Source organism: Rhipicephalus microplus, unplaced genomic scaffold, assembly GCF_043290135.1.
Source record: "Rhipicephalus microplus isolate Deutch F79 unplaced genomic scaffold, USDA_Rmic scaffold_15, whole genome shotgun sequence".
Taxonomy (NCBI): Eukaryota; Metazoa; Arthropoda; class Arachnida; order Ixodida; family Ixodidae; genus Rhipicephalus; species Rhipicephalus microplus.
In genome coordinates, this window is record NW_027464588.1 from 18,778,181 (window position 1) to 18,801,265 (window position 23,085).

At 46.2% G+C, this 23,085-nt stretch overlaps 1 protein-coding gene across 8 annotated transcripts in view; it reads left to right on the top strand.

The window, feature by feature from the left end:
- LOC119185467 (uncharacterized) overlaps positions 1-23,085 on the top strand; it is a 631,054-nt gene that overhangs the window by 595,501 nt on the left and 12,468 nt on the right. For all 8 annotated transcript variants that reach the window (XM_075883180.1, XM_075883179.1, XM_075883181.1 and 5 more), the window contains 5 exons: positions 424-519; positions 1,967-2,099; positions 7,916-8,169; positions 14,236-14,453; positions 17,232-17,348. In XM_075883180.1, the coding sequence (XP_075739295.1) occupies positions 424-519; positions 1,967-2,099; positions 7,916-8,169; positions 14,236-14,453; positions 17,232-17,348 (818 nt within the window). The remainder of the gene's footprint in view (positions 1-423; positions 520-1,966; positions 2,100-7,915; positions 8,170-14,235; positions 14,454-17,231; positions 17,349-23,085) is intronic.

A 23,085-nucleotide genomic window follows, 5' to 3' on the forward strand; every position in this document is an offset into this window, starting at 1 on the left:
AAGGTACTCAGCTGCTGTCCCGCAGGTCGCGGATTCGAATCCCGGCTGCGGCGGCTGCATTTCCGATGGAGGCGGAAATGTTGTAGGCCCGTGTGCTCAGATTTGGGTGCATGTTAAAGAACCCCAGGTGGTCGAAATTTCAGGAGCCCTCCACTACGGCGTCTCTCATAATCATATGGTTTTGGGACATTAAACCCCAAATATCAATCAAAACTCTTTATATTGCAAGTTTACTCTTGATTTATTTCATCATAACTGATACTTAATAATGCCAGTGTTCGAGCTTTGAGTGTAGTTGACCTCTATCGACTTTCTATTGGTGACAGAGCCATATTGCTAAGCCTTTAAGGCAGTCTTTATTCAAGACTATCCATAACTGGGTATGAAACGAGACTTTTGTGTGGTTTCCATCCCTCCATCCAGATGACAGCTCTTCAGAGCTCGATTCTCCGGTAAGCGCTACGATCGACGTCAAGAAGATAGTGGCCTTCCCGATCCCTGACACGCCACCACATTACAGTGAGTACTCCGTAAGGACCACATAGTGTCAGTTTTCCATGTGCTGTTGTTTCTGGCTGTTCCAAATCAAGGCGTGAGCACGGCCAGGCGATTAAATTTATTTTTCGGACACAAAGTTCTTTATAATAGAAAAAAAAGCCACAAGAAATAAGGTCGAGGTGCAAGTGTTAGTCTCGATAATGCCAGTACGTGAGAGCGATAAAACTGTCCTGTGCGATCAAGAAATCCTTCAAAACAGTACCGCTGTGATGTCTCCTGTGTAACTCCGCCAAAAAATAGTTTTGGACTGGAAACATGAAGTTGACTGACTCCTGGTTTGACTTGTGTGGTTTTACTCTGGCACAACCATACGAGCAATTGGTCCAAAATGGGAACCTCGCGAGGAGTGTATAATTTTTCATATAATGGCGTTTCACAGGCAAAGCCATAAAAATTAAGGACATCTTACTGCTTTTATTCATGTCGCTATAGTTATCTCTCATGGAAATAAATGTATAGGTATGCATCATGTGCAGGTCTGTTGTTAGTTTTCTGCCATAGGTGCGGATAACCTCAGTGATGTTCAGCACTATCGCAAAAGTGTAAAAAACTGTGATTGGCTCTGAACCTTTCGAACGAGGTTTTTAATTTGTGTACAAGAGTATTAACAAAGGAGAGAGCCACTGTGAAGGGAACTCAGATGACCTACACAGCATTTTCTTCAACCACATTATGTTCAACACCATAAATTCAGTACCCCCTTCCCCCTAATTGAGCTGTTTTCACGTCGGGTTTTTTCTCCACACCCTCAAACTCTTGCGATAGCCTACGAATTTTGAATAAATTTAATGCACATTATTTCGAATGACAAAAAAATGCGGGTATAATGAGCACTATAGGTGGTGCTAGCAGGTGGCACGGTGGGGCTGGAGCTTTTCCAGTGGTGCAGCTGTTACCGAGTCTCGGTGTCTTGTGGCGAAAGCTATTGACCGGAGGGCATTATGACTAGACTGCTTCAGTAGTTTCATTCCTAGCAGACAGTGTTGCTTTGCTTTAGCAGCAGTTGGCAAATTTGATTGTAAGAGCGCAGTTGAAAGCGCTGTTGTGCACACACCTTTTCGGCAGACGTAGCAAGTCGCTAGTATACCCGTTTACATGCTGTGCTTCTGCCATTTATGTACTTCATGTTGAGATGACGCACCACAAAAACTTCTTTGTGCCCTGGTGCAGCCGCATCCCCTTAAACGATTGCTTTGTGGAAATAAAACAATCGATTCAAAATAAGTTCACTGCCAAGTCTTAATTCTTATAACGACATGATTTGTTGCGACCGCATTCATTGCTTCACCCTTGCGATGAAACTGCTTTTTTTTTATTGGCGGGTTTTCATTAGAGGTGTTGTTTATATGCAAGAAAAATATAGCAGTTACTTAACTAGGTTATACTATTATACTATATTCACTTGCAGCTGGCACACCCGAACTGAGTGGCAGCCCTGAGGTGTTCACACTTCCCGTCAATGTAACCATGAGGCGAAGGCGTGCAACGAGGAATATGTCTCCTCTTGTTCTTCCGGAATCGTTGCCGGAACACCTTACGGAGTATGTCTGAAATCTTTTGCTTTGGCATCTAATGATTATATATATAGGAAAGAAGTGTATACTTAAGGGCTCGTTTTTCAGTGTTTTACACAATAATAATGAGATATAACAGACAATAATGCTAAGGAAGTATAGGGGAAGATACTAGACCGAATTGTAATGTAAATATGAAGAAAAGTAAGTGAAAAAAAATATATATATATATATTATATATTATATATATAATATAATATAATATATATATATGCATAATGTGTGTGTGTTGTATGAATATTGCGTGCGTTAGTAAGTTTTTAGTTGGTTAGGGAAGTTTTTTTCTGTGACAGCCGAGAAAATGACTTGTTGCGAAATCAGTGTGCAATGCCTTTGCATGCTATGAAGTATTTCGAGAGCTTGAGGGGATTTGAGAGTGCAGTTGCAAACATTCTAAAATCCAAATGGTTAGCACGCACACACACACACACACACACGCACGCACGCATGCGCGCACACGCACTCAAGCACTCACTCACTCTGCAGAACCTGTTAATTATGTACTGAAACCTTATTACAACAAAGTGTCATGCTACACAAAAAATAAGTTTGTGATATATGAAAATTCGTTATAAGGTGCATTCCTTACACTCTTTATATTGCAAGCCCCGCCGCGGTGGTCTAGTGGCTAAAGTACTCAGCTGCTGTCCCGCAGGTCGCGGGTTCGAATCCCGGCTGCGGCGGCTGCATTTCCGATGGAGGCGGAAATGTTGTAGGCAGAACATTTGACAGAAGAGGTGTAGTCAAGACATTATTCTGTAAAGATAAACTGCTTTATTGTGGCTGGGACAAGACGTCAGAGCATAAGTAGACAGGATGAACACAGATCGATTCGGAAAGCAAGGGAAGACAATCCTTTTTGTAGCAGGAAGCCACAAGGACATCCTTGCGTCCATATGCTTCGAGTTGTCGATGAATTCGCTCTCGCAGTGCCAATTGCTAGCTTCCTGGAAAAGCGACCGCCCCGTAAAGGCGTTGGTCCCGAGTGCGAATCTCGCACCACGACGAATTTTTCAGGAACTAAGAAGCTTTTCTTTCTGACAAATCCTTACGGGTTTCCTTATAGCTTCATGCTGCAAATGGGTGATTGTCTTTTTCCCCTTTTTTAATCCCTCCGCCACCTTGCGGGTTTCCGCAGAACTCATCTGTAGCAGATTTGTAGCGGCGAGAGAAGAGACGCGAGATGACGTCGAAGGCGGCCGATGGGGCCGTTCCGAACTCGCCACTTTATTCCTCGCCTGAAGCGGAGCCACGTCGGCTATCAGCGTCCAAACCGCCAGGCGTGTCAGCTCGTTCTAATTCTCGCGCAGCTCGAGCTAGCATCAGCTGCGGGAGAGGCGCGGCGCGGTGATCAAGAAAATGATGATGGTGATCATGCACTACAGGGCTCCCCCCCTAGCGCTTTGTGCGATTTGAAGTGTATATAACAAAGAAAGAGAAAGAGACTATATACATGAACGACAATCCGCAAGGTGTCCGTTTAGGAAGTCCAGTTTGTCAACGTGTAGTGACCGTTGGGAACCGGTGGGTCTCTGGTGGGCGACACTGGGAGTTGCACAGAGGACGCAGGAGGAAGTGCCGGGTCGCTGTGGTAGCCGACAAGCGGGTCTCACGGTGACCTGGTCGGACAGGCCGAGAGTGGACCGTGTGTCGCGAGGTCATGACAGGATGGTGAGTGACAATGTTGGCGCTGGGTGCAGAGGACACTATACTGCCGCCTGTCGAGATTAGAGGTCCCGACAGGGCCCCATGATGGTGGTGGTGGTGGTGGTGGTGATGGTGGGCATGCGCCAGTATCTGCGGCTGGGTGAACGTCGGTATCTGCACCAGGGATTGGTGCTGGTCTGTCTGGAACGCACTCAGTGTGGGCTGGGCCAGCATGGTCTGCGTGGGCAGCATGGCCTGCAGCTGTTGCAGCGTCAGTGGCTGTCCCGGGACTATGGCAAACGAGGGGGGCGACATCATGCGTGGCGGTGCCAGAAAGATGTTGGGCCTTGGCCCCAGGTTCTGTGGAATGACAAGCGTCGGGGTGCCAGGCGGTCCTGGATGTCCCCCATGGGGCCTGGGCCCCGTCTGAGGTCCCAGGGTCAGGCCCGTGGCATGGGGTGGCCGCAGGGCCAGCTGGACCTGCTGTATCTATCCCAGAGAGCTCTGGGTCTGCCCCAGTGCGCCTTGTATCAGAATCGGGCTGTGGCCCAGGCCCGGAATGTACTGGTTCAGCAGGAAAGTGCCGTGCGCAGGTCCAGCCGGAAACATGCCCGGCTGCGCTGCCGCGGGGTTCCCGATGAGCAGCGGACTCTCCGTGTTGAGCCCCATCGCGGCTCCGCGCTGCACCGTGGTCGCAGGCTGCGGCGCCGGTACAGGCGCGGGCCGCGGTGTGGCTTTGTGCTGGGCTGCCCGGGGAGACTGGGACCGGGTGGTCGCCGCTGCCGAAGGGGTCGTCATGTTCGCGCTGCCGCTCGACAGCTTGGGCAGGATCTGTGGCGGTTTTGGCTGGATGAGCCGGGGGCACCAGAGGTGCGAGGACTGGGGCTGGCCGAAACCACCTGTGCGACGCCGGGTCTCGACGCAGATGCCTGCTGCGGCGCCACGGGCAGAGGGGCGACGGTGGCAGTTGCTTTGGTGGTTGCCGGTGTCGACGCCGACGATGAGGGCAGGCTCTGGCTCCGCGAAGGCACGGCACTGGGGCCCGTCGTAGACCACGAAACAGAGACAGGGACAAGGGCGGGGAGCGGGGACGCCGAGGGTGGTCGGCTGCTGGCCGGGGAGGTGCGAGTGGAATGTGGCGAGGCACCCGGCAGGCCATTGCTGGCACCAGTGGCAGGTGGCGGAGCGGCAGGGGGCATCGTCGAGGGGCTGACCAGCAGCTGCGGCGAGGAGGAGGCCGAGACGTCTGAGCTGGTGGTCGCGGAAACGGCGAGGGCCACGGTGTCGCGTGCCGTCGCTTTCGTGGAAAACGTGCAGGTGGCAGGTACGTGTGATGAAGCTCTGCACGGGGGCTCTGAGGGAATGTACCTCTCGGAGGGAACGTCAGTCGCAGTGGGGGAGTCTTCTACCTCGCGGTCGTGATCACGTGCAGGAGTGGATGTTTCTGCGACCGGATCAGGTGTAGAAGTAGTCGAAGCCGGGGTACCGAGGTAGCGGTCAATGGAGGGCTGCGGACCGGTTCGTACCTTGCTCTGCGACGCCTGGGAAACCTGCCTGGTGCGGGTAAACGGAAGCGGACGGTATGTGTTGCCGCTGCGGGCGAGCACCGCAGTGCAGAGGGCATCGTAAGGCTGCGGGCTGGTGCTTGAAGTGGCAGCGAGATGGCGCAACTCTACCGGAAGGGCGTCGAGAAGAATGGCGTGCATCAGCAGCTGGTCCGTGATGCCATTCACCGCAAGAACGGTTTCGAGCTGCATAAACCGTACCTTGGGGTAGGTCGATTGGAACGGCGGCACTGGCGGGCAGAGTTGCGGGAACATGGCAGCGGGCCGTTCGGCGAAGGGCGTGTTCTCCGGGTCACCAATGTAGCGGCGAGAGAAGAAGAGACGTGAGACGGCGTCGAAGGCGGCCGATGGGGCCGTGCCGATCTCGCCACTTTATTCCAGGCCTGAAGCAGAGCCACGTCGGCTACCAGCGTCTGCCACGCCAGGCGTGTCAGCTCGTTCTAATTCTTGCGCAGCTCGAGCTAGCATCAGCTGCGCGAGAGGCGCGGCGCGGTGACCAAGAAAATGATGATGGTGATCATGCACTACAGATTGATTTATTGAAATCACACCAACTTGCCTCCTGTAACAGTGCACATGCTCAATAAGTCATGACCTCGTGCTGACAGAATGCTCCGTGAAGGCCCCCTATGTACTTTTAAAACCAGCAGGTGTTCAGTGTACAAATAGCTCTTTAGAAATAGGACTCAAACGACTCTCTCTCTGCTGGCTTTCTAGAAATCGGTAAGGTGGCGAGCGGTGATGCGGCGGGGACATTCGACGGTGTACATGAAAGGGATCGCATGTGCACGAGAGAGATCCAGTGCGAGATTAGCCTTTCCTCACTGAGATTCAGCCTCTGCAATTATTGCGGTTTCGGCGAGTAGCAGAATTCGTTTGTTACTCCAAAAGCCGGCACGTTGCCGAGCATGTAATCTCTTGCACGTCCCGCGCAATTCAAACTCGGCGTGGTCGTCGGCACTGGGAAATGCGTTTTTGAACACTCGGACTGCGTGTTCAGTTCGTGTTTGTCTCATTGCAAGGAACCATCGATGCGAGACAGATTGTTCTTGAATCGAAGTCTATCGTATACGCGGCCACTGTGTCCAGAAGTGCACACGATAAAGTCTCGTTATTAACTGCAGTTAGTCGATGTTGAGGTGCTGTGACCTATTTTGTTATTTTACAGTATGTTGACGTGCTCGGTGTGTCTGCATTCTTGAATAATGGCCTGCATCTCTTTTGTCTGAAACGAGCGTGTCACAATCTGCGCACGTTTGCACAGGTCTTCGTTATACAGACGATGAGCCCGATGACAAAGGCTTTCTTTGTGCGATTTCGGGGAAGTGCCCTGCAGACTTGCGCTTTTTTCGCGTACAATGGCATTATAGCGCTGAAGTTCACGTAGGGAGAGTGTCTGCTGCGCATGGTGGTGGGAACCATTAAATAAGTGAGTGCATGCGCCATCTGCCGCCGCGCCCGTGCAGCTGCTGTTTTGCTTGGCACACTTGCCTGGTCTTAAGAGCTTCGCTTGGTGGTGACGTTGAAGTGCTGGGCTAAGGAGCTTCATGCCTAAATATGATCAAGCTCTTTCTTTGCATAAAACACTCCACTTTTCCCTGCAGAATGGGAGTGGTGTGTGGCCGAACGACCTATGTGCCAAGAAGCAGAAGCTAGTTGTAATGTGATAATTTCGGAGAGCTCGTTTTGCAGAAATCAGGACATCGGAGTCATTTGTTGAGAGTGAGAAATCACTTTATCCGTGACCGAAAGAATAAGATGCAAATAAAATAAATATTTCAGGGTCCAAGTGGCGAGCGATGCTGTCTGCATGGCAAGCAAGTGTCACACTACTACAGAGTCACAATTTTTGTCAGAATAGCCTCGGAAAAAAAAAAAGCACTATATCGGCGTCATGTAGTGGAAAGAGCTTACGCTTCATATATTGCGTGGCAGAAGCATACAGTCTCGCCAGGCATCAAAATATGTGAATTTAGCAAAAAGTGGGTGCTCTAAAAGGCCACCCATTATAAGGTCTTCGCACATATTTAACCATAATCAGCAGCAGAACCATCAACAAAGTGAACAGCTGGGTAGGTTCGCGTGTTGCCCTACGAACACGTAGTGGGCTCTCCGCTGATTCACAAAGTAAATATGGCCTAGGGGCACTTAACAGTGGGGCTTGTAACAGGCATTCATCGATGCTTTGAAACGACCAATGTTACGCACACAGCCATTTGGGAAAGGGAAGGAGGTCTCGAATTTCTCGTTGCAATTCGCCGTCGCTCCACCTAAACCATTCTGACACTCTGGGTCGGACATATTCTGTGTTCAGAAGACTACTTAAAAGGAGTGGCCTGTCTGCTGTGCTTGCTATTCTCCTTCTGGATCGATCTGTGTAAGTACACTAGCAAATAGTTATGTTTCATCTCGCTTTACATCACAGTATCGTGGTTCGTTGGCGTAAAACCACAAGTAATAACTAAATGGTGGCAGAAATCCATCCTTATTTGTGGTGTGGTGTACATTGGTGTGCAAGAGTCTTCTTCAAGTTTCAGTTTGCAGTCCACACTTTCGTTTTTCTCGTTGCAGGAGTTTAGAACAGGAGCCTGAAAGTGACAAAGGTGATGAATCGAACGACAAAGATGATGAATCAGACGAGTCTGACTATGGCGAGGACACGGGGGGTGCCACAGAAATCCCCAGTGCTCGAGCACCGGCAGTGCCGCTTTTCCCGAGCCCGGACTTGGCAGCCTACAGGCGCATCATCCACGAGGAGATGGCCAGGTGTTACGGTGCACACATAGTGTCACCAGTCTCAACAGCCGATTCTCCGGCAAGCACAGGTGAGCATACTAGTAATTATAGACTGTGATTTACACTGTGGAACAATTTAACCTCCACTATAACGGAATCGTCTGTATAACAAACTACAGAAGGCTTTCAGTATACGGGAAATCTGTTGAAAGAAACTGCTGCTTATTAAATGAAACTGCCTCTGGTATCATTGGTCTCGTACTTGAATTCTACATACTTGTTTGTCGCTCGGTAAATGGAACTCTTGTTGAATGGAATATCCTGGTACCTTTAGGTCTGTTTGATAAGCTCCTGTAGCATGCTGCCCATATGAAAGACTGTGTTTTCGAGTAGTGGAGTTTGCAGGCCTTGCTGCCAGAGGAATACATAGAGCAGTGTTTTTTTTTGTTTTTTTTTCAGCTGCACTATAGCAAGTATACGCACAACTGAAAAGGAAAGCAACTGCGCATTTTGCAATAGAAGTTTAACTCTGTGAGGGTCAAATTTTTTTGACATAACCTCCAAAGATGTTTATTTTTTTTATTCCTGAACTAAATTTTTGGGCTATTCTATCCTTTAAAATAATTCTCATTGTTTTGAGGGACCATAAAGCATCAAGCAAAACCCTAAATAAGAAACTCTTATGATCTTTTTAGAACTACCGTAATTACTGGAATCTAGCACGCACCTTTTTTTCCAATTAAGCGAGTTCATAAATCGCATGCGCGTTAGAATCGAGTACGAAAAAAAAAAATGAATACGGTCATTCTATTGCCATCGACATTTCTAAAATGGCCGCCCCCTTCGTGCGTTGGCATGGCGCGTCGGCCATTTCTGCCTATGTGTTTCCCATGTGCAGCACTTCGTACGTGTGCTGAGGAGTTCATCTTGTAGTGCATTAGCATCGAGGGCATGGAAGGGCCGACTCCAAAAACTCGAGTGCACTACGATGCCGCTTTTAAAAGAAACGTCATCGCGTGTGCAGAAACGGACAGAAATCGGGCCGCATCGCGGTCGTTCGGAGTTCCCGAAACGTGCGTTTGAGACTGGCGGAAACAAAAGCAGAAGATTGTCGACAGCAAAGCTTCACGCAAAGGCTCCAGTGGACCACTGCAGGGTCGGTTTCCGCAAATTGAAAAACTGCTCGGCGAGTATGTGCTTGAGCAGCGAGCGGCACAGTGGCCCATGACGACAGAACTGCTCCAAGTGCGGGCTATGCAATTAGCCTTAGAAAAAGTTCTAACGCGGAGCCAGTTTAAAGCGAGCGAGTGCTGGCTAAACTTTATGAAGAGGAAAGGCTTTTCCCTCCGAAGGTGAACGGGCATATGCGAAAAGTTTTGCGGAGGAGTACGATGAAAAGCTTCACAGTTTTCAGAGGTTCGTCCTAAACTTGCAGCACAACAACGGCTGCCTGCTTGGGCGAATCAAGAATGTCGATCAGACGTCTCTTTACTTCGACATGCCTGGCACCACAACCGTCGAGAAGAAGAGCCGAAGGAAGTTCGCGTGCTGACATCGGTCCACGGTAAAACTACAGTGATGGCAATGCTCTGTTACACGTCAGATGGGCACAAGCTTGCCCCGTGCCTCATATTTAAATGGAAGACGCTCCCGAAAGGAGTTGTTTTTTCGAGTGGTGTGATCGTTCGGGCCAGCGAGAAAAATGGGTGCGTGTTGCAACGGATGTCTTACTTTTTTTTTTCGTTGTGGAAATCGGGTGCGCATTACAGTCGAGGGCGCGGTTGAATCGATTAAGTACGGTAAGTTACTTTTGATAAACATAGCTTGCAAACATACAAAAATAGGCACACCAGAGTACTTTTTTGCTGGACTCGCAAGCAGCAAATAAACTGGTGCACACTTTAATAGCGTAAGTGAAGTGAGTAAAAGTGTGGAAAAAATTCTTATGGTCGTGCACCTATAAAAAAAAAAGGAGAACAAGTGAAAAAGGTAAAATAATTATTCGTCTTAATGGCAACAAGAGAGAGTTAGCGTTTCAGAGTCGCCAAAACAGGAAACGCAACCAGGGCGGCATTGTTTGTGTAATGTAGCGCCTCATAAAAACAGATGTAATTGCGCTCTGGGGAGCAATAAAGGAGAAAGTAACAAGCGGTCACTCTTTAAGAGATTATACACCACACAGCCATCAGTTTTGCGGGTGCAAGAAGCGAAAAGCACCCGAACGATGAAACCAAACCAGCTGCACTGCTAGAGGCACGCTCGGATGCGCAAGCAAAAGCCGATGCAATGCCATACACTTACGGCGTAAACCCTGAAAGAATAAATGTATTAGTTGCAGAACTTGCTACTTTCCTCATTAGCTGTCAAGGCAGCTCTTTGTCATGAAACGTTAGTTCGGAGGCCCTAGTGTGAAAAAAATAGAAGCCAGTGTGCTGTGTGATGTCGGTGCATGTTAAGAAACATCATATGGTCAAAATTTTTGGAGCCCTTTACAGCGACATGTCTCGTAACCATGTCGTGGTTTTGGGACGTAAAACCACAGGTATACTTTATTGCTGGCCCCAGTGACATTGAAACATCTTGGGTGTTCCTGCTCCCAAGCTCCTGTGATCTGCTCACAAGTTCTTGTGATATTTTGTATGTTACTGTCACTGATCCTGTTTATAAGGAGGCAATCGCCAGACAGGTACCAAGGGCCAACAAACCGGCCACTTCTACATGCACTACAAAAGCACAGACAATTTAGGGTAGGCTCTTTTTGGGCAGCAACGAATGATGGTTGTTGTCCAAAGACATTCAGAGCAGGGAGTTCCTAATGCAAAGTATAATCTGGGCTAAGGCTGCAAGCATCACACGAACCTACACACTCGGTTATCAAAAACAGTTACTCATAACTCGCAGTGTAACTCGGATGGTGTTTAAAACAACGGAAACAAACTGATCGCACTACATATGCGATCTCCTGCATTGAAGAACACCGTTTTGACCATTTGCATAATGTATTCAGCCCGTATCTCGAATGTTTCCCTTTCACGAAACATTCTCACTAACTCCAGCGCTGATAGTCGTTGTTCCCTTCCGCTATCGGCCTGTTGGCGACGCTTCTCAATTCTTCACTGTTTTCTCAGAGTCGTCATTCTATTCTTTCAGATCGATTGACCACCCTACCAGAATCGCTTGATAAACATAACTTCTTCATTGGTGTCGCTATCCTGCTCACCTACTCCCTCCGCGACCGCTTGCTTTTATCCTCTCGCTTTTGGATTTGCAAACACTACACTCAAACCTGGATACAATGAAATATCGGTTATAGCGAAGTAAATGAAGGATATTCTTGCAATAGAAATAGTGCTAAGAATGTACCTTTATAACAAATTTTTGGTTATAACTAACCTGTTTTCATGTAAGATGCCTCTTTGTTATAATGAGGTTGGAGTGTATTTTCCGTGATTTGTCTGTACGTAGCACAGCCAAAGCTAAGGAAAGGGCAAGATTTTACAACGAAAGGTGTTACAAGATCACAACAAGGGTAGCGTGCGCCGCCACCGCTTGTGTTCATAACCACTATTGTGCTGAAGAAGGAAAAACACTCTGTAAATTAAAAGACTAGGGCATAGTAGAATTCGAACCAGGGTACCCTGCGTGCCAGCCCAGTATTTTACCTCAGAGCCACGCTGCTGCTTGGAACTTTGTTGCAAATTAGCTTTAGGCAGGCTTGATGTCGGGCAAGGAATGGCGTTAATATGAATAATAAAGTGCTTCAGAACCAGGCGTCGCACAATGTGAATTGCGTAACAAGTGAGATGTCGGTTGCTCCAACCCATTACTCAAGCTTCAGGCATAATTCTTTATCATCGTCGGTCACAGCATCAGAAAATTGCACAAAATTTTTTGCAAGTGCGTAGTGGGTACCACTCTTCTCCGATAAAGCATAGGAATCTTCTTCTTTTTTTTTTTTTTTGAATATACAGTGTTCATTTTACAACTTTTTTTCCCCTTTTTTTTGTTGTAAGCAATAGTGCAGTTATAGCCCATATGAGACTATATGTTCTCTTGGCCGTTCCCCCAGAGTACGTATGAGCCGTGGATTCTAGGCTACAAACAAACAAATTCCTGACCGCTTTTCCACAGTGGGTATGAGCTGCAAGAGAAAGTGAACAAGAATGCTGGCCTACAACACAAAATTTATAGCGTGGTGGGTATTCTGTAAGTGGGTTTGCAGCAGCTACTCAAGGATTGTTTATAAAAGGCTCTTAATGGCCACTCCTCCAGCTCTCGGTGCGACTGTGCTGCGCATTTCGCACAGGCTTGGTGTTTTTTTTTCCTTGCTGGTTTCATTTATTATCGCATAGCTCGGCTTTGTATCGGGCTTCCTTTCACAGTGCTTCGAGACTTTGCCCGAAGTTTGATCAGAGACTGCTTTTGGTCACCTGCCGTTACGAGGGGCAGAGAAGGAGTACTCATGGCATCCTTTGATGGTTATTTTTTTAATGTGTCACGATGAACCGTCAGCGCCTGGACTTCACTCGGCTGTCTGAGGTCAGCAATGCGTGCCTAATTGAGCACTTGTTTGTAAGTTTCCAGTTGACAGATCGCATAGTTTGGTCATGTATGGTGGAAGGTCTCAGCTGCGAAAAGCATCCAGACTCCTGGACATGAAAGCCTCATCCTTTGACATGACTTGCGATGATTTGCCGCTCTAGCCATTACTGAACAGTGCTGCACCAGCCATTACAAAACTCCAAACTTGCGTCGTGCTGTGCAGTACTTGCTTCTTCGGCGCAGAGAATGGCAGCCTTCTTGAGCACTGTTGTGAACGAGTGCAGTTTTATGAGGCGAGGATGGCACTCATGATGGTCAAACTCGACTGTTGGGAACATCGGTAGCACACAACAGCCAAATGAAAACATGCGAGAGCCAGTGGCGCTTCCGACAATTATTACCAGTACCCCTCAAACAAATGGCCACTGCCTATTAGTACAGTGGCTCTTCAATCAACGGTTGCATTAATTACGACATCTGTGATCGTCATTTATCATCCTCATAGTGTCTGTATGAACTCAGTGTCTTGTAATAAAACTTACTGAGACATTTTAAAAGAGCTGCAGAACAGAATCCAATGAGTAAGCCAGAAAGCAAATTTTATGTTGAAAGCACACTGCAGTATCCAATGGCGCGTTTCACTGGTAGATCCAGAGCAGGTTTTCTTGCTCCGTTGCGACTAATCTGGATTTTGCTGGTAGATTTGGAGTGGGTCCGTTCTTTTTAGTGGCAGTTTCAGAGCAACTCACCCGGAGGCGGTCTTGCTCTCGCTGCTCCCCCGCCAAGTTAGATTTGGGTGGAAGTTTGAGGAGCAGCGTACGTCACTTCCGCCATTGTGCATGGGCTGAGCATTGCAAAATGGCTGCGTTCACTGCTGTGAAGGAACCGCGGTCTATGGATAAGCACACCCAGCTGCAGCAGGCGCACAGCCACAGAAATCTGCGTGTGCATTTTTACATTTTTTAGTGCAGCACAAGAAATTATACCCCTGCTTTCCGTGAACAGTGTGGTCGAAATGCATGCTCTGCAGAGGCGACAAGTTTGCCATGGAAACATAGAAAGCTGAAAAGGGAATCATTACCGGAACTGGTTCAGTGACCTGTACGTAAACAACTTGCGAAACGACCTCCGCGGTGCATTCACGCGTTTCACTGGCAGATTCCGCTTGGTGCAATCCAAGGGCTCGCTCCAGGATTTCTGTGGCTATTCCAGGTCTCCTAGTAAAAAACGCTTTTAGGTTTGTGATTAGTCTTGCTGGCGTTCGATGTTTCGAGTTCCAAAAATTTACTCTGCATCTTCATATGTAAAGTTTAAATCTCTAAAGTCAACAACATGCAGTCGCATAAACATGGTAAATACAGTTTATTTGAGACTTCACTTCAAGTTTCAACTGTATGGGCCCACTTTCATATTTTAATGCTTGCCAGCTGGATTGGGCTCAAATGGCCAAATGTCGTAAAGTTACAGTTCAACATAATGGCTATGCAGACGCTGCATGTGCAGTGAGAAGATTTTTTGTTTTTTTTTTCTGCCATTTTTTCTAAATACATTTTCACAGTGCCTCTGGCAAATAACAGCTGCACTGTTGTCCCCTTTTTTACTACTCTTTTCAGTGTCAGGAGTGTCGGCTGGCGGCCACATTGCCTCATCTCCAGCTGTGGAGACTAGCCCTGCATCCTCGCCGTCGACACTGTCCACTGCCTTCGCGGGATTGTCGGCACAGCCAAGGCTGAACCCGATTCTGAAGTTGTCGTCGCAACAAAAGGGCCGCCTGAGTACTGTCTTGGAGTGCACGGAGACAAGCGACAAAGGGAGTGGGACAACTGCACTCGTGAGTTGTGGTTGTGTGTGCTACAGTTGTATTCTTTTTGATGATCTCATTTGAAGTAATCGGCATGCGTCAAGTGCTTATCAAATATATTTGCTCAGAGGAGCCCGACAGCCTGCCAAACACGCAGTACCAGTGCGTCTTTACAGCTTTTATACACATCTTAGCATGATGGCGAACCCGAGCACTTTCTTTGCAGCCTGTTCATTGGTAGGCATCTAGCAATGTCCACAATACACTAGTATTGCAATGTCCACAATAGTCGTAGTATTGGACTTGCGGTAGAATGCAAGTGATGACCTGATATATAAGCTGTGTTTTATTAAAACTTCCTGTACGTTGAGTGCATCAGTTGGTATAAAAAGCTCTTACGCTTGGAAAGTGATGAATCGACGCCAAAGCAATATGTTCATTTATCTTTAAAGTGGGGCTTTGCGGCAGTGTGGATTTTTTCTGGATAGGTGTTTCACGGCTTAGCCTTCTTTTTTTATTGCAGAAGAACAATCTTTTCAGGGAGTTACATGCAGTTAATACTAAGGCTGGGCAGAGATACACGAAAAAGTGTTCCGGAATACAGATATTGAAATACACAGTGTGGAAGCCTAAAATACACATACTGAGATACATTTGTAATTGACGTAATGGGATATTTCAAAGATAGTTTTGCAAAAACTGAAATACTTTTCTCTATGTCGGGGATAGTCATACTTCGTACAGAGATTAGTCATGTGCAGCAGAGTATTTTAAATGTGCAGTGCATTGAAACTTGCAATTATTTTTACTCATTATTTTATCACCGTAGTCCGAGTTCCATTAACGCATTACAAAGAGGCCTACACTGCACGTAATTGTTAATAATGACATATTTACTGATATCAGTTGCAATAAAGAACTACGTATGCTGTATGAAAGCAAGTCAAATGCATTGTACACCGAAATCTGGATACCTAGCGGCAACACTATTAGCTATGCTAGAAGTAGCATAGTTGAAGCGAAGGGCTGGAACCATTAACAAACGAATCGAGAAAAGCTATGCTATTATTTAACTATTTAACACAAGTCTGTTTAGTTTAAACATTTGGCGCGTCAATTGCACTTCAGCAGCAGTAGCTTCTCAGATAGGCCGTCATCTAGACATCGTCAATTTGGCCTCAACACAAGACTCACGAACGAGAAGTCACTCTACTGCTGCAGAGGAGCACAAACTTGTGTTATAGTGGATACAATTCACATCAATACTCTGACCACACAGTAAGCGTGGTGCATCAGCAAATAGTGCCTAAAATGCAGAGCCAGTGTCGTCAGAGTAGGACCGCCACCTTAACGTAAGTATTTTGCTCGTTAGAGTTTTGAAATGGTAACGAGTACATTACTGAGTTACCTAAAAAAGCAATGTACTACCATTAATGCCGTTACTTGTAACATGCTACGGCTAATCCTGCATAAACACAGCGGTCAGCATGTGTCTCTGACTAAAAAAAGGAATTAAGGCTCCTGAATTCCTTGCTGCCACTGTAATGGTGGCGCTTGCTTCACCGATTTTCTCTAAGCAGACTAGCGGTTCAGGCTCGTTGGTTTTCAGTTTTGCTAAAGTGGCCTAGCGCAAAGAAAGAATGGAACACAGAAACTATGAAGACGGGCGCTTGCTTCCAGGTGAAGGTTTAGTGTTTTCTTGAAACACAGAAAAAGCAGAAATAAGAATGAACAAAACAAAAAGTGCAAAAGAAAATGCAAGAAGACCTCCTTCCAATCGCCGTGTCGCTACGCCAGCGTCTTCCCGAAATGCTTTGAAGAAAGAAGTATCGTTTATGGCACACGGCACCACACACCAAATTCTTTGGGTGGTTTGTGGCTTCCACGATAAGCTCCGCTTTTTCAAATAGACGCTGCAAAAAACAGAGAAGAAAAAAAAAACGAGAGAAAAAATTATGCACTGCTCATTCAATTGGCATGAGGAAACACATTTTAAGAACGACACTGTTGCTTGCCGCCCATTGTGCAGTATACAATGCTGCTCGTAATGAAAACATCGCTGCTGGAGTTCAAAATGCCAGTATAGCAGTGTTGGGAAGCTCAAGCAGGTGATCATTCAAACACATTCCAGTTCTGCCTGAAGGTGCAAAATGGAATGCGCGTAGCAAAGCGACTAGCTCACCTTCAGGAAGGTACGAGTCAGTTTCACCCTCAGCAGAAATGTAGAAATGGTGAGTGCATATCTCGCCGCGAACTGCCAAGATCAGAGCAGAAAAAAAATGGTTCCCATTCTAAACATGTCTTGCCTCATTTCAGAAAAAAAAGTAACCAGATACCCGGGTCCTGGATAGTATCGAGATAGGGGCAATACATTGTAAAGTATTTCACTACTGAGGTACAAATACATTTTTGAAAAGTATCTTAATACAGTAATACAGCTACTCAAAAGTATCTCTGATGGGGGTGTAGCTCAGTGGGTAGAGCTCTTGCTTTGCGTGTGAAAAGTATCTCTGAAATACTGTCGCGATACTCTTGTATCGTAATACTGCTCAGCCCTGGTTAATACATACACTTGGATAGGTGCTTTCAAGGCTTAGAACCTTTATCTTGCAGTAAAACCACTTTTACAGGAGGTTACATGTGGACCAATATTATATAGACGCAGTCATTCATTTCTAATACTTTGCAATTTCCAATTGAGGCAAATTGGAATTGGGAATATTTGCACAAGCCTTCACATGAAAGGTTAGAGATTTATATCTGAAAATGGACAGTTTTTTCTTCCTCTTTTCTTTTTTGCTCTTTCAGTGGGCTCATCCAGAAGAGTCTCCGATAACGAATGCCAGGCAGCCGTCATTGATTGATGGGAATTTCAGCTGTCTATCACCATTATCACCATCGGTGGCATTTGGCCATGAAGAGCTGGTAAGTTGCATTGTTTTGTGAGTACTACTTGAAACTGTGCACTCTTACCAGGTGGAAATTACACTTGCGATAACTTTGTTGAACTTGACCATAAATGTCCTCGAGCTAAAGTTGAAACGCAGTGCACACTGCTTCTGCTTTTTTTTTTTTTTTTGCCCTCGTCTTCTTGCACAGAGTGCAGTGCTAGGTCAGTGAATGGTGAGGTGCAGACGCAAGTGTTTCGCGGTGTTCAGGAGTGCAACACCTGCGCCAATTTGATTCAATTGCCCTTTTTTGCGCTGAGCTGCATCAAAACCATGAAATTCGCCGGAATTGTGCCACACTGCACCAAAATGCCCGACCAGCCTCGAAACTTTGCGCTACTTTCAGCGAGATGTGGAGGCCACGTTGGCCATCTATAGTTTGCGTCGTCAATCAACCCAGGGATCCAGGTGCACACACTCCAACCTTAAACGAGTTTACTAGGAGAGGGGAGTGCCCGGAACGACTGTAGCACCAATGCACAGAAAATGCAGGCCAAACAGAGTCAATCTGCATGCGGAACTTCGGTTGGTTGTCTGTGATTTGTCATTGCTTTAAGAGATGCGTGCGGCTTTGCTGAAGTAGTAGAGGGGCAGAGTTCCTGCTTCCCACTCAAAAGACCCAGGAGCTGTAGGTAGTAGATTTGTATTCTTAGTGTCACTTGTACTGCTGTCTTGGTTTCCTTTTTTGAGCTTCAGTTGCTACATATTTCTACCAAAAATTCCATGAAATATGAATTTAAAAAAATGTTTGACAGCAAGTGTATTCATTTGCAGTGCCACTGCATGGGATTCGGTAAAAACTTCATATTTCACGTAACTTTTCGTAGCAATGCATAGCAACTGAAGCTAGATTTAGAAAGAAAAAAAGCAAGCCAATACAGCTGTAAAAGTTACACAAACAATAAAAATCGACCATCTACTGCTGCGATTCGAACTTGCATCTTTCGAGTGGGAAGTGTGGGCAACTACCCCTGGACTATTTTTGCTGAAAACCACAAAAGATAATTTTCAAAAGTGAAACCTCAAAGTATGTCGCTATATCGCACTACTCATGTATGTACTATGTAGATAGACTCTCCCGGTACAGCGGTCTAGCAGTGAGCACCTCATCCAAACTTTATTGTTAGCAGCAATTTCGTAATGCTTTTCTAACTTTTGCTCACAAATCTTGTGTAAAAATTGAATATTTAATATAAAGACAATATCCGAGCTTCAGAGAGTCAAGCGGGCTTCACGGCAATCACCGAATGTGTTCTAGAGAACTTGGCCACACACCAAAACACTGGATAACTGGGAGGCAATAAAGCAACTATTTCGCAATGAGCTGTGCTGATTTTACTGCTTGAGCAGGATATAAACGCATGCATTCATCGTTTAAGAATGTGCAACTTTTCAGAACAGTCTAAAAATTCGCACGTGGGCTGTTTATTTACGTTGCAGAAGTTCTTATAGTAAAATTCCTGTGCAATTCAAAATGTTTGAAAGTTCGAATATTCACATATTTCTAGTTTCACGTTAGTGACAACATTCAAATGTTCTAATTGGTTTTGTGCGACAAGTCCTAACTCTTTTCTTACTGCACGAAAATGGTTGCTTTTCATATGTCTCGGGAAATTGTTTTTGCAGTTAGAAAAGTGCTCCAGCATGCATTGCAGCATACCAAACTTCGCACAGTGAAATGCTGTTTTTGAAAAATATATCTTGTAGAACAACAAAATACTTTAGAATGAATAAAAATGTGAGAAGTGTGTAATTTTTGGTCATTACATGGTAAACAGTGCAAAAAAAAAACACTATATATGCAAAAATATTCAAAACAAAGGAAATTTTGAATATAGGTTTTGTAGATAAAATGGCCCAGGAAAAATAGTCAATGTTGTACAATATGTTTCTCTTCACATAAACAAAGAAAACCAGAACCAAGGTGTTGCTCCATCGCTCACTCGTGCAATGCAGTGAAATATTGCATGGTTTTTTTTGAGACACAAGTGTACTTGTACACTTTTCTCTGTAAATTTTTGTTGTCTTGTGATAAGTCTCTAGGTACTCCAATATATAGATGGATACCCGTGATGTGAATAATCCCTCTGTAAATGAGGTGTCTAATGAACTTCACCATTTCATCTAGCGTCACCTCTCTCCATGAGCCACCTTAGTCCGCATAGGTTGGCGTTTCAATATATGTATCCAAGCATATTTATTTACATTTTCGCGCATATTGTGTTAAAAAGAAGACAATATCGCACGCAGTTCTAAAACTTTTCACACTGCTTCATAGTCGGGGCCAAGATGTGCTCCGGGGGCCTTCTTGTCATTAGGAAAAGCTCCGTAGCCAGCGCCAGCACGCTGCCTTCCAGCAAAAGGTGGACCACACACGTAACCAGAGTAGCTATAAGATTGCGCACAAAGGTCAGAAGCTATACGCAGTTGCCGCAGAGGAGACAACTTGAGGATGCAAACAAAGGAAATCCATGAACGGCTGCGGATGTCTCAGGCTGATGCAATACGTCGTGACCTTAAAACTTGAAGCTGAGGTGCTATTATCCTTGAACTCTAAGGTTGTTCTGACTCAATTCAGGTGGGGTTGCTAGACAGTTTCAAACAGCGCATGTGTTTTGTAGCACTGGTGCGCACCCATGCGCGTGTCGTCATGACAACATTATAGGAACTCCTAGTGACACTAGATGCAACCCTGTGTCTGATATAACGATGCAAGCAAAGCTGAAGCTGCTGGAAACTGTCAGAGAAGGCAACCAGGACACTTTAAACATGCGGCAGACCTTCGTAACAATTTTTTTGTAGAACAAATTTTCTCTGACTCCCAAGAACAGCTTTCTATTGAATATCTGACATATATTTCTGGCAATATTACTGCTTAACATAGTCAAATTGAGAAGCTGACACTTTAATTCAAAATTTGGCATGCAAAGGTTCTTTTCATTACAGAACTTCTATGTTACTGTAGCCAACATTTTTAGAACTAGGTAAGTTGCAAAACTAAGCCATGTTGCTTGGCGCCGCCACTGCCAGAGACAAACATGACGCTGCTGTCGCATCAGGATTCACTCGCAGCATGCTCGCTCGTGTCACTCCCGTACTAACCTCCGTCGGCTGTGCATGTTGCAGTGCGTCGCTACCGTGGAGGCTTCTTTCTGCGTGAACAGTCTTGTGCTTCAGCATGCCCTTTTCTGGTTTGTATGTGTTGCGTGTTTTCATCATGCCCACACGTTGTGTTTTCGGTTGTACAAGTGGCTACAGGAAATGAGAGACATGTACCATGACATTTTTTTTGTGCCTCGTGTGTACCAGAGCAGCGAAAGGCATGGAACCACGCTGTTTCTCGTGCGGATAAGAAACTGCCCAGCACATCACGTGTGTGTGATATGCACCTTCATGAGGAGGACGTCCTGGAGACTTTCACTCACGTCATCAATGGTAAAAAGGTACAAATCGCCAGAGGAAAGTGGGACCTTCTCAAAGGATGCCTTGCACAGATATTCCCGAATTTTCCCGCTTACCTTTCAAATAGCCCCGACAAAGAAGCGAAAGCTGCCCGATAGAAGTGGGGTACTTTCCAGAATATCATCGGCGAAAAAGAATGGACTATCTCCGATCACTGAACTCGAAGACAGTGAAATTCAAGTCCCGACATGCTTTCAACAACTGGCGTCAGTTCGCTTCAAGACATAGAAAACGTCTGTTTGTCCGCTTTGTGCTGGTGAAACGTTGAAAATGGTAAAACAAGACGTTTTGTGGTGTTTATAGTGTTCAAAGAAGAAAAACGAGCGCTATTTGAGGAGAAATGCGTAGTCCTCGCAGAAGACATGACAGTCACCATTATCAGCCGTCGCCATCGCTTAGCCAAGTCGGCCGGCTATGCAGATACCATCAACCAATTGGCCGAACTTCTGGAGGACATAGAAAAGCTGAAAGCGTGTTATGTTGTCCTAGTGGGTCAGCAAGCAGCCTCGTGAGTAATGACTATGAAGTGCTCACGAGGCTGCCAATGTGCGTTCCCTGCTTGAAGCTTAGACTTCAACTGTGTTAAAAAGTTTCATTAGAGGAAATAAAGAAGTTGCAGGGGGAGACATGCTCAAGAAAAGGGCCGTACGCGCACATTTTCGACAGTCTAAGTTGCTAAAGAATGTGACTGACTTAAAGAAAGAAAAAAATTGGCAGATCCCACATACAGTGGGAATCGATAAGCGAAGCATGAATGAGAAATGTTGATGTGTCACTTTAAAATCAGCACAACGGTATGAGGTGGAGGTAAATGATGCCGTACATGACTTTGGTGTCATGATAATCATGTTTGAATTTGTCGTTTACCTTTGTCATATATTCATGTCACGTGATACTACATTTAATAAATGTGGAGCTAGCGAAACGGCCGCGAGCTCGCCATGAGCGTAGTATGTTGTCATGTTCTTACATGACACGCGCGTCAGGATTATCATGTTTGCACCAGTCATATGTTTCGTCATTCATTGGCATCACCTAACACCAAATTTGGTACATGTGGAGCTAGCAAAACGGCTGGGAGCGCATCATGAAGGGCCCAATATACTCCAATGTAGCGTTGATGCACGCGCACGCTGCACACAGCGACGCTACATTAGCAAAACGCGAGCACTCTATAGTCTGACGCCTAGCGCGACCAGCGTCTGTCAGTGTGGCCCGATGGCAACCTGTGCGAAATGCGATATGCTGCATTTTGCGCCAAAGGCATAGAGTAACATTACTCTGTGCCGATGTGTTACCCAGACAACACTGCGTCTCCCTGCGGCACGCACCTGCGAGTATATGGCAAGACCAGGGCCTGGCGTAGCAACGCTGGGGTGACGCTACGAAATGAACGCCGGCGAAATATTGGGGCCTTGACTGTGGCATATAGTCATGTTCTCACATGGCAGGCATCTTATGATTAGTATGTTTGCACCAGTCACATATTTTCCTCATTCATTGGCGTCGCGTAATATCAAATTTGGCATATGTGAAGCTAGCGAAACGGCCGTCAGCGCATCATGAGTGTGGCATGCAGTACACGACACGCATGTCGTGATCATCATGTTTGAATGTCTCATTTACCTATGTCGTCCACTCGCGTCGCGTATTACCGAGTTTGGTACATGTGAAGCTAGAGAAACGGCCGCCAGCGTATCATGAGCGTGGCATGTAGTCATGTTGTTACATGACACGCATCATATGACTGTCATGTTTGTACTAGTCGCATACCTTCGTCATCCATTCACGTATTGTAATACCAAATTTGGTACATGTGATGCTAGCGAAATGGCCGTAAGCGCATCATGAGCCTGGCATGTAGTCATGTCGTTACATGACATACATCATCATCATCACCAGCCCGACTACGTCCCCTGCAGGACAAAGGCCTCTCCCATGTTCCGCCAGTTAAACCGGTCCTGTGCTTGCTGCTGCCAATTTATACCCGCAAACTTCTTAATATCATCTGCCCCCCTAACCTTCTGTCTCCCCCTAACCTGCTTGCCTTCTCTGGGAATTCAGTTGGTTACCCTTAATGACCAGCGGTTATCCTGTCTACGCGCTACATGCCCAACCCATGGCCATTTGCTCTTCTTTATTTCAGCTATTATATCCTTAACCCCCGTTTGTTCCCTAATCCACTCTGCTCTCTTCTTGTCTCTAAAGGTTACACCTACCATTTTTCTTTCCAATGCTCGCTGCGTCGTCCT